General features: G+C 35.5%; 1 protein-coding gene across 1 annotated transcript; it reads left to right on the top strand.

Annotated features, from left to right (window-relative positions):
- Positions 1-201: 201 nt before the first annotated feature.
- LOC110113119 (stress-response A/B barrel domain-containing protein HS1-like) lies at positions 202-12501 on the top strand. Its single transcript, XM_020845551.2, has 2 exons — positions 202-463; positions 12154-12501. The coding sequence occupies exons 1-2, from the start codon at positions 324-326 to the stop codon at positions 12341-12343; spliced, it is 330 nt and encodes a 109-aa protein (XP_020701210.1). The 5' UTR covers positions 202-323; the 3' UTR covers positions 12344-12501.
- Positions 12502-12787: the final 286 nt, after the last annotated feature.

Raw genomic sequence — 12787 nt, 5'->3', positions numbered from 1 at the left:
AATTAGTAAAAAAAGTTTGACTTGCCTTCAGAAAATTCAGGAACTAAGCCGGAAGTTTAATTTTTTGAGAAAATATATTTAATTTTTTTTTTCAAAATATTTTTGACTATTGATTCAAATTTCATCTCAAACAACACAGTAAAAAAAATATTTAATTCGAAATAAATTTTTGAATATATAAATTAAAAAAAATATTTTTTTTTTTCTTGGCCAGTCCCGCCGATTCTGCAGCCGGCCGCGGACGGAAAGATTGGTTGGGGGCCTGAATCTCACTTCTATAAAGCCTTAGCGGAAGTGATTGCTGGAGATCTTCGGTGGGGGAGATGGAGGTGGCGCCGGGAGTTGTGAAGCACGTGCTGCTGGGAAAGTTCAAGGACGACGTGTCGCCGGAGAAGATCGAGGAACTCATTAGGGATTGGGCTAACCTTGTCAACGTGATCGAACCGATGAAGGATTTCGAGTGGTAATATTTAATTTCTTTTCTCAGATTCACCGTTGGCTTTCAGGTTCTTTGTTTTCTGATGCGAATTTTGCTTTTTCATCTCGTCTTTCGCATCGTTTTTTGGTTAGTGCCCCAGCCTTTGAGGAAGAGTTTACAATCTGAAGTTTTTTTTTTTGTTCTTTTTCCCGCTCATTTTCTTGCTGATTAAGTTTGATGCTTATTGTTGGAGAGTTACTAGCTAGCTAGTGTTCATTTTAAAGATAAACAAACCTCCAACAAAGAGGTTTTGCCGTCTAATGTTTATTATTTTTAGCTGTCTCCAATACTTTTTTACGGATAATATTTAATTATTGTTGAGTTATTTTACCCCAAGCACCTTCTACTGCATCATGAATTTGCATTGCATATGGCTTAACGAATTGTTATCCTTAAGTTATTTTGTGGTTTTCTTGCAAATATTTGGATCCTCTCTCTGTCTTTTATTCTAGCCTTATTATTTGGTGTTCTTTGCTCTTTTGTAGAATTCCATTAAACAATAATGCATTGCTATGCACCGTTCATCCCATTTATTTGAAGTTTGTTTTTAATTCTTGATTTTTTTCTTGGACCAGGAGTTTTTGGTCCAAGCGAGATTTCGATCCTAGACAATTTTTTTTGTCTGTTTTTTTTACTAAGAGATGGTGAGTGCGTTGATGATCTACATTAGCTTGTGTCTCCAACTTTGGCATTAGCTTTGTTAGATCCAATAAATTACTCGTGTTTAAGCCTGTGAATTTCTTCCGTGATTGAGGATTGCTATCATTGGTGTAGAATACTTCTATCATGTTGCATCTTGGTATTTTCATGTTCAACAACACTAGCCATGCCTTGTGGAAAATTAGCATCAAGTAATACTTAATAGACCAAGATCTATATGAAGTCTTGAATGGCGTGGATACTCCAATTTTGGTGGATGACCCCAACAACAAAGAATTAAGGAGTGAGTGAAAAATCAAAGCCTTCAAAGCTATGTGCCAAAGTTTATAGAGAGAAGGAGCACTTATGCAAATTTAAGAGATTGATCAACCCAAGAAGTCATGAGATGTCTTCTTGGTTCTTTATTTTGGAATCAATGAGGCACAAATCTAAATTTTGGATAATGAGATTGTGTCAGTGAAGCTACATAATATATCAGTTTCTTAGTTTTTCTTAAAGCCATGATATTGTTTGTTAATCTATGTTTTATTTTTCATAGTTCGCAATATTATAAACTAAGCACCGAGGAGTTTTGGTTATAATATTATGCTTATATGGTTGTGTAGTATAGTTAGGCTATACTATCAAGATTGATCATGCTAGAGAATTGATTTGTAATGGATGTTTTAAATTCTCAAATGGGTAACTTACTTAACAAGATTGTAAAATTAATCTGAGTGAAAATTTATATACCCAATATCATTTATTAGTTTTGGACTTTAAGTTTTAGGGGTAGAACATTAAAAATAAATTAAATCATTGTTCCATGATTAGATGGGGGCATTTAAAAAATATTAATAGAAATATCTTTGAGAGTAAGATTATAAATCTTAAGATTTTGTATGTGCATGAGGAAGCTAATATTATGTGGGAAAAAGTATCTAGTGATATAAATACTGTTGCAAAAGATGTGCTTAGAGTATCAAAGGAAAAATTTACTAATAGTAAAAATAGCTTGTGGTGGAATCAAAATGTGTAAGAGAAGATAAAAAATTAAAAAATTAAAAAAAATTATTATAAAAATTTGTTTAGCTATAAAAACTCTGATAATTGAGAAAGATATAAAGAGATCCGTAAGAAGTCTAAGAAAATACAATGATTTTAAATTTTAATGAATTATATAATAGATTAGATATAAAGGAGGGCAAAAGATATATGTATAAGTTAGCTAAACAAAGAGATATGAGTAATACGGATTTAATTTAGTTCAAGTGAAGTGTATTAAGGATGGTGATAAAAAAGTGCGTTTATTAGAAAAGGATCCTCAACAAAGATGGATGAGATATCTTGCTAAACGTTTTAAGGAAGATTATGAGAACGCAATTGACTTTATTGTTCTTAGTACCCTAAATGAAAATAAAAATTTTTGTTTTTATCGGCGTATTAGTAAAATCGAAGTTAAAGAGGCTTTAAAAAAATGAAGTGTAGATAAGCTATTAAATATGATGATATTCTAATAGAGGTATGGGAATGCTTAGGAGATGAAGGAAATTCTTGGCTTTCTAAACTTTTCAATACTATTTTGAAGACTAAAAAGATGTCAGATGAGTAGAGAATCAATGTGTTGATTATTATTATTAAGAATAAAGGTGATGCATAAAATTGTGTGAATTATAGAGAAATTAACTTAATGTGTCATACTTTAAAACTATGGGAGAGAGTTATGGAAGCATAGGTTGCTACATGACACTAATGTTTCTCAAAATCAATTTGGAAGCATGCCAGGTAAGTTTATTATTGAAGCTATACATTTATTGAGAGGTTTGATTGGGAAGTATAGAGAGAATAATGAGGATCTACATATGATTTTTATTGATTTAGAGAAAGTATATAATAAACACTGTCGTTGCCAGGTCCCAAGTCCCGTATGAGAAAAGTGGAAGGTTGCGTTAGGTAGTTGACAGCCAACATAAAACTTGTTGAATAATCATGATATTAGTCCTTCAAAAAATTGTATTAATGCTAGGGCGTCACCTGAAAGCATCACGCTATATGGCCTGAATACAGCGACAAGTGTGCAAGGGCCACGACATCGATGCCTAGGTGCATGTTAAATATGCAAGGATTCTCACATCAAGGATGAATGTTGGCAAAGAAGCTAGTCCATGAAATTAAAATTAAAATAGAAACCTGGAATATAGGTTCCCTTGTAGGAAAATTCATAAAATTAATATATATATTATGATTAATAGGAAGATAAATATTCTGTGCATTCAGAAAAATAAATGAGTTACAGAGAATGCTAAGAAGATTGATAGTTTAAGATGTAAACTATGACATTCGGCTAGGAGTCATACAAGAAATAGTGTAGGTGTGTTTATAGATAACAGTTTGAAGGATAATTTTATAAAAATTAACAGAATTGAAGATAGAATTATAAATTTAAATATTGTTGTTGATGTTAAGATTATTAATATTGTAAGTGTTTATGCTCCTTAAATAGGTTTGGATATGTGTTTAAAATTAAAATTTTGGAATAACTTAGAAAAATCAATACAAAAAATACCTCTTGAAGAAATAGTTTTTATTGAAGGAGATTTAAATGGACATGTTGGTAGAGAGGTAAATGATTTTAAAAGCATTCATAGTGGTTATGGGTTTGAAACGATAAATAAAGGTAGTAAGATCATATTAAAATTTTCTTTTGCTTATGATTTTTTAATAGCTAATACCTTATTTAAGAAAAGAGATGAGCATCTTATCATTTATATGTGGCTCCAAAAATTCAGCCTCGGCCTCCCCGCCGCGCGACATGATTGTGTGCTTTTTTTTTTTCGGCGAGAGAGTTTTAACAGAATTAAGTTCCGGGGTAAATTTTGGAAGGCAGATGAGTTTGTAGATAAGACACTACCCGGAGATTTCGCCCTCATTTTGTGAGGACTTTATGATTTGATTTCTGGTTTCCTATAGGCACAAGCCCCTATAGTTAATTACCCCTCCCGATCACGAGAGAGAACTTTCAATTAAGGCTAGTCGTCAATCAGATACATAGAGATACGTGTTATCTGACATATAGTAGCAACATGGATTAGGATTTGGAAATTGGGTTTGAATTTGAGTATTTGGAAGGGTTTGAAATTTTTGATATTTAAAATAAGAAATTTCACCACCTAGCACTTAAAGCGGATGGTGGGGGAATGTATGATAGACCCGATCAAGATCTCATGGTTTCGTCTTCCCGGGCCATCGTGGTCCCTGGTCTACTTAGTCATAGGAGGTAGTCAACCCAACCTGACAGAAGGATCCTTGTCGGCAACCATGGGTTGCTTCGTCTAAGGGTACCTTATAAACCTGGGGTGAATATTTGCCTAGAGGGACAAATTTGGATCCACCTTAGCTAACAGAGGGCTTTGTGCCCTATCGATCATATCCTATTGATTCATATCTCAAGGATTTGATGCCAATAAGGAACCTATTGACGCTGGCCATAATCGGTATATATGGTGCCATTTGGTGGCAAAACCACTCGGTTCAGAGGGCCCTGGGTCATAACCGTTTATCCTGCGGTGTCATTTGGCGGCGAACCGCCGGTTAGAGGACATGTACCACGTCCTTACTTGCAGGAGATTGTTTGAAAATGGATCCTAGTGATATTTTCACATGTGTACCAATAACATGTTCGTCGGGGCCCATGCGGGTATTTGGGGGCATTTTATGATTAGACCGTGTCTACTCTTTTTTACTTGTTTAGGAGGATTGGGTTTAAAATTTGATAACCAGCGCAACATCCCTAGATGTCACGTGTGTACCAATAACATGCTTGCCGGGGCCCATGTGAGTTGAGATTATATTTTCCCCTTTATTGTACCTATGCGTATACAAATTACAGTTAACGTGCAGGGGTACTATCATGTTCTTTGCTACAACAACCTTCAGGTGCTTTACATGGGGTACTATCATGTCCATATTGTCCCAAGTACAATATCGCGTTTACCCGAAATTTCGGCAGCCTTCCGGCATCTCTCTTGTTTAGGGGAAAACTACGGAAAACTGGGCCTCCCGCCACGCTAGAGAAAAGAGTGCATGGTAGGTGCCCTCGGACGAGGACACCGCGGCCGTAATAATTTTCATTCCCCACCATGCCAGAGAAAGGCGTGCATGGGTTTTCGGACACCAGTTTAAAATAAGCAATTTTATATTTGATCCCACCTCGCCGTAGGCGTCGCACCGGGTTCCCTTCCCACCACGCTAGAGAAAAGCGTGCATGAGTTGATTTTTCGGTCCGACACTAACACCAAAAATGGGGTTTTGATTACCCATCCCGTCGCAAGCATCGCAACGAATTCCCTCCTACCACACTAGAGAAAAGCGTGCATAGGTGGTCGTTTGCCGCGTTGCAAGCGCCGGGAATGGGTTTTCAAAGGTTTAGGGTTTAGGAGTGTTATATCTTAGCGATCGTCGGTGGTGTTGGCTCGAGGATCGAGGGAGAGAGAGCACTTGCATGTCTTTCTCTTTTCTTCTTTTTAAATTATAATTAATTAATTAATAATAATTAATTATATTTATTAATAAGTAATTACAATTTAAAAATAATTAATAACTAATCATAATTAATTATAATAAATAATGACTAATTTAAATTAAAATAATTAATTATAATTAGTTTTAAATAATCATAGTTAATTATTAACAATATAATTAACTATAATTATAATTAGGAACTAATTATAATTTATTTTAATTTAAAATAAATCATTATTTATAATAATTAAATATAATCAAATATTTAATTATAATTAATTTTAATTAAATATAATTATTTATTATTAATAATAATCAATTATAATTAAAAAAAAAGATCATCATCATAAACATGTTTTTAACAAATTAAACTAAAGAAAGAAAATCCAACTCAAAATCAGAATGCTTACCACAATGTTCATTTTTATGTGCTTGCAGAGAGTATAAACTTTGAGAATTCCATTAAATACATAAGTGAAAAGCAAAGTCTTAGAAAGAAATGGAAACAATTCGCAAGATACACTTAGTTATAAGGTTGAACTGAACAATGGTTTCTACCTGTTTCTATGTTCCGGCCAGCTCCCATTGCGACAGTCACTCTTAATCCTGGCATGAGGACTTGCTCAAGCTTGACATTCTGCGTGAACATAATTTCAAAATTAAAAAAAAATAAATAAATTGAAAAAAATGGCATCATAAAAAATGACCTCGGTTAAAAACATAACTTCGAAGATAGAGAGGCAAAAACATTGACTGAAATAAACTAAATAAATGTCAGTCTGGATATTTACTTAATCATATAATTGACTACAGAAAATAGGCTAATAAAACAATTACTAGTTTAATAAGACTATTTAGGGTTAACTTAGACGTTGATTAGGCTACTAGAACACATCATACTTAATTAAAATATTTACTAGCAAAATTAGTTGGTGTTTAATTCAAATATTGATTAGGGCACAATTATGATGATGAGAACTTTAAACTTCGTACAAGAAAATAAGGCTACTAAATGCAAAACCCGAAAATATTGAATCGTAGCGTCTCGAAGCGTTGCGGTGCCCCGCAATAAAAATAGATGAATTTTCAAAGTTGTCAAAATTCAACGAAACAAATTTTATAAAATTCTATATTGAAGTTCGATTGATTTGGTATAAAGGACTAAGGGTTAATTTAGTATAGATTTAAAATTAAAAATCGGTAAAGTTTACTTAAAGGCAAATTATTAAATAGCCCATCATTTTCTAGAAAGAACTTAAGCATGCAAGGGCACATGTGTCTTTTGGCTTTCCCCAACAGCCCAAATAGCTTAGGTGACTGAAACTTTCGATCTTTTCTTCATTTTGTTCGGCCGAACGGAGGAGAGAGCGAAGGAGAAGCGAGAGGCACGGGCAAGGCCTTCAGGCGGCGGGGCTGACAGTTTCGTGGCTGATGCGGGCAAAAATCCGGGGGATGGGGGACCCGAGGACCTCCGCCCACAAAACGAAGACAAACGACTACAAGCTCGTAATAAGACGAACAAACTCTTACATTTCAAATAAAAGAAAGATTTAGAAATTAAAAGGCTGTTGACCTATAATCTACAGCCAAGCAGAAACAAAACAAAAGAAATAAAAAAATGCAAAAAAATCATTACCTCTGCCGGATATCCTGGCAAAACGATCGCAAATCCTGCTTTGTTGCAGTCGCCCATCCCTCTGCAGAGGCGCCAAACTCACATCCTTTCTCCCGTATGCGAAGCTCCCGCTCATTTGCGTCGTTAAAATGGGAGTGAGGTCTCGCTTCTTAGAGGCTTCTGACTCCACGCTGAAGACTTCAGCCTTCTCTTCTTTCTCTCGCTCATTTTCCTCGAACCGAAGCTCCACCTCTCGGCTGAACCCCTAGCCATCTGCGACAGAGCTCCCGTCGCTGCTATCTCACAAATCCCGATGCTTCTCCACCCAATCAAACCTCAACCTGAATCCCTAACCTGTTGATCCTCTGCTTGTGCCGACTCCAAGCCGCAAGAGGGAGAGAGAGAGAGAGGGAGAGTTCTTCCAACCTCGTCGAAAACCTGTTGCACCCGACTCTTGCTCCTACTCGAAGCCGCAAACCTTCAACCCTTCGACGTCTCCACCAAGGCCCAAGCCGACACTCCATTTCCCTGTACCGAACCCTTCCTGGCTGACTTCCTGCTTCTCTGCCACCATCCCTACTCCCAAAATCCTCTCCCAAGCACCAAAACCTTAACTTAACCGACCTAGCCGAACCCTCACAAGCCCACTCACCTCTCTCCCTACCTGTAGCCGACCAGAGAGGTAATGCCTCTCTTTGCTTTTGTTATTATTAGTTATATTTGGTAATAAGTATTAATATTAGTATTTATTAATATAAATACTAATTTTAATATCATATTGCTTTCATTAATACTAACTAATTTGATTATTGCTTATTATTAGTGGCATTAGTTCAAGTTCAAGTCAAGATTGAACCTACTTTGGAACTCGAATTTGAACTTGATTCAATTAATTTAAATAGATTCAAACTTAAAAGAACCAACATGACTTGAACTTGAACTCGAACTAAATTTGGGTTTGAGTCTGAACTGAATTGAACATTAAAATAGACAAGATTGAACGACATCAATCAACATACATGGGGAGATCATTGATGAATGCGATCCATTCAACAGTCAATGTTAATATACAAAGAGAATGTGCTAAATCATCCCTACAAACATATGATATCATGTCACAAATGATATGACATGCTCGTGAGCAAGGTATGAAGGATATTTGGTAGATGAAGCAGGTGCCTTAAAAAACTTCTACCATCAACATCAGAACATAAACAACCATATTCAATCTTGCAAGCAATGAAATAGGAGGGGATGTATAATTTGATCCCGAACAAATATACAATCAATAATTCTTATGAGCATTAGAAAACATGCATGTAGATGTGGTAGTTCGCCAATCAACAATACATAAGGAAATCAAGAACATATACAAGCACCTACAAGCTGTGTAGTAGAAGATAATAGATGCTACATCATCCTTGTAGTCAACTCCTATACAATGTCAGTCAAATATGTTGATCATTTGCAAGTAAAGATGAATGACATGCAACAAACACAGGCACCTACAACCTGCTATGGGAGACCTGCTGTATGCCCAATCTATTATCCACAAACAAAATGCAAAAATGGATACATCAATTTGATGTCATCAAATATGAGTCCCTACGGGTCATCGTGGAAAACCCGTCAAATGTCCGGAATACCCCCGCAAATACACCATAATTTGTATACATATAGGTACACTAAAGGGGTAAATACAATCACGACCAGTATGAGCCCCGGCGAGCATGTTATTGATACACATGTGACGTCTAGGGATGCTGCACGGCCTGATCCTTCTCGATACGGTTCGAACCATTAAATAAATATGCGGTCATGAGGTCGACCAAGATATTTATTTTATACATTCATATTAGGCTTTCAAGGCCATTTATAAGAAAAAATTCATCGATAAAATCATACACCCGCATAGGCCCCAGCGAGCGTGTTATTGGTACACACGTGACGTCTAGGAATGTTGCGCGGGTCAATAAGTGAATTCAAGTTCGAACCCGATCCTTCTATACTGAACAATAGGAATTGATAGGGTTCGAACCATCAAACAAATATACGATTGTGATGATAGGTATATTTGTTTTAGTACATTCATATTAGGCCTTCAAGGCCTATAACGATGAGAATTCACTAATAAAGGCACAAAGCCTACGAAACCCGATCCTCCTAAGCAGGTAAATAAGAGTAGACAGGGTCTGAACCATAGGATAAATATGCGGTCATAAAGTTGACCGGAATATTTATTTTATACATTCATATTAGGCCTTCAAGGCCTTTAACAAAGAAAATTCACAAACAAAAGAATGAAGCCTGTGAAACCCGATCCTCCATCGTAACTCGACGTAGTCGACAAGGTTCAAACCACAAATGAAAATGACCTCAAAGTCAACCCGATGATGGCCGTGTTGAACAAAGATCTCAACCGGATGGGTTAACTTCAAATACTTTCAAGTGTCACCCAAATACCCACAAAGTCCAAAATCAAAGATTCCAAAAATCCCAAAATCCAAAAATATTTAAAATTGAAATAAATCATCAAACACTTAAAGCAAAATTCATCAACCCTCCGCAATAATTTGCCGGGGTGGACAAATCAAAATTTACTTCAACTCACAAAGAGCTAATGCCTAGTTGAAAATATCACTAGGATCCATTCTCAAATAATATCCTGTCAGTAAGGATGTGGTACGTGTCCTCTAACCGGCAATTTTGCCGTCAAATGGTATCGCAGGATAAATGGTTATGACCCGGGGCCCTCTGAACCGAGTGGTTTTGCCGCCAAATGGCACCACGAAATACCAGTTATGGCCAGATCCAATACGTTCCTTAGTGGCAGTAAATCATTTTGATATGAATCAATAAGATATGATCGATAGGGCATAAAGTCCTCTATTAGCTAAGGTGGATTCAAAGTTGTTCCCTTAGGTAAATACCCATCCTAGGTCTACAAGGTACCCTTGGACGAAGCAACCCATGGCTGCCGACAAGGATCCTTCTGTCAGATTGGGTTGACTACCTCATCTGACTAAGTAGACCAGGGATCATGATGGCCCGAGACGACGGAACCATGGGATCTTGATCGGGTCCATCATCCATTCCCCCACCATCCGCTTTAAGTGCTAGGTGGTGAAAATTTCTATTTTAAATATCAAATCTTCAAACCTCCAAAATATTCAATTTTCCCAATTCTGATTATCTATTGCTGCTACTATATGCCAGATATACGTATCTAATTGACGACTAGCCTTAATCGAAAGTTCTCTCTCATGATTGAGAGGAGTAATTAACTATAGGGGCTTGCACCTATAGGAAACCAGACCTCAGATCATAAAGTCCTCACCAAATGAGGGCGAAATCTCTGGGTAGTATCTTATCTACAAACCCATATGCCTTCCAAAATTTACCCCGGAACTATATTCAGTTAAAACTCCCTTGCCGAATAAAAAGAAAAGCGAGTGGAGGCCGAGGCCGAATTTTCGGAGCCCACAACTTAATAAATATATTAAGTTTCATGAATCAGTCTGATTCAATCTAAGCTTGCTTTAGTATGATTCTTGATTTATGTTCATGTGTTGCATCAGTATGAGTGATGGATCTTGTTGTTTCTTTATATAATAGATATTTTAACAATAAGTTTGGGTATGAGCCATCTAGATATTATGAGTATCAAGCTTAGTGATTTCCATGGATTCAGTATTAAGGACAAATTTTGAGATTTAATGTCTTAATATCTTCCTAGGATAATGATTCTTTCTAAAATAATTAATCTTCATATATTTTTTTCTTTGATATGGATTTTATTTTGTTTTTTATTAGATTTGTTTTAATTATTTCTTTCTTGCAAGACAAACTAAGTTTTCTCTTTATAAAAAGTTAAGGAACCATTGAGTAATTGAGTAAAATAGTAAGAAAATATTTTAAAGTTATTTTTCTCCAAGCACTTTTATAAACTTGCATGGCATGAAGTTGAACAAATTCTTCTCCTTAAGCTATTGTGGTTTCTGTGCATTAAATTCTCTCACCTTCTCTTCCAGATGTATTATTTTGCGTTGTTTAGTATTGCTTTTTGCTGAATTCCATGAAATAATTCCGCTTTGCATTGCACTATTCTTCCCTTTGATTTTATTACTGGCTTTTAAGTTCTTAGTTTCTATTGGAACCCAGTATTTTCTTTTCCAAGTAATCTCATATCTCCCATGCAATTCTCCTGTAGCTGAGATTGGAATTCCTAGAAAGTAGAAAAAGGCATAAGTGGCAAAATTATTGGTTCCGAGAACTAATAAGTTGAAGGTAATAGTTGTGATTGTTTGTGCTTGTTATGTAACAGGTATAGGTTCTTTGAAGATTACTAAAGTTTATTCATCATGAGGGGAAAACATTTTCTGTAGCTACAAAAATCATATTGCCATGGCTTCGTTTGGGGCGACTTTCTTGCTGCTTCTTAAAGCAGCATTCTAGTTTAATGATTAAAATTTTTGTACTAAAAAGTTGCTTTAAGAAGCAACAAGAAAGTTATCCTAAATAAAGCCTATAGAGGAATTGAAATTTGGATGAACTTATGAGATATATGCATGTTGTGAGGGTTGAATTTCTTTCTCAGCTCATAGATTCTTTGATTTTGCTTCAAAATTTAGAAATATGATGGAATTATGAGAGAGACAAAAATCTGTCCCAACGAAGCCTTAATCTATTATATATCTATGACTTAATATGCACACACTTGATTCAAACATCCATACACATACATTTCGATAAGATCCCGAGCTACCTTGAATCGATCTGAGGGTCCTCAAATTCAAGTTCAGTTAAGCCATGTTTGAAATATAATATGGCCGTTGTTTTTCTTCAAAAATAGTGACCGAGCATTACTACAACACATTAATTGGATTATGTTAAAATACAGGGGGACAGATGTGAGTATAGAAAACAAGAATGAGGGCTTTACCCATGTTTTTGTCTCTACTTTTGAAAGCACAGAAGGTATTGCTGAGTACCTTTACCATCCAGCTCATGTGGAGTATGGGAAGAAATCTTTGCAATATGTAGAGAAGTTCATTGTCTTTGACTATAAGCCAACCATTGTTAAGCTGTGATTTGGGTTATAGAATATGGTTAAGCATATGGCTCTTATTATAAACTCGGTGAAATGCTCTCCTGATTGAGAATAATGCTGTTCAGCAACATTTGTGTTATTTTCTGCTTTCATAATCTACTATTTATATTTCCTATAATGCCACCGTTTTGTTTTTTCTATTTAAATGTCTTTCATGAATGGTTTGAATTGCTCATTAGCTGACCGTTAGAGAGATCTCTTTTGATTTTATCATGATTGAATTATTTACGAAGGGGCTGTTTGATTTTAAGTAAAATGAGTGCAAATTATAAAGTATTCAAAATGTAAGGATTTCGTGAATATTGTTGTTTAGTTTGAAGTAAAACAAATGTAGCTTAAAATTTTGGTGTGTTTTAAATGCACAATCTAGTGCAAATTTGATGAGTTTGAAGTTCGTTCTATTTAGGTGATTTCCAAATATAAC

The sequence above is a fragment of the Dendrobium catenatum genome, unplaced genomic scaffold, assembly GCF_001605985.2.
Source record: "Dendrobium catenatum unplaced genomic scaffold, ASM160598v2 fragScaff_scaffold_151, whole genome shotgun sequence".
In the NCBI taxonomy this organism is placed as follows: Eukaryota; Viridiplantae; Streptophyta; class Magnoliopsida; order Asparagales; family Orchidaceae; genus Dendrobium; species Dendrobium catenatum.
Note: the sequence above shows the minus strand (reverse complement) of the source record. Positions and strands in the feature narration are given on the sequence as shown.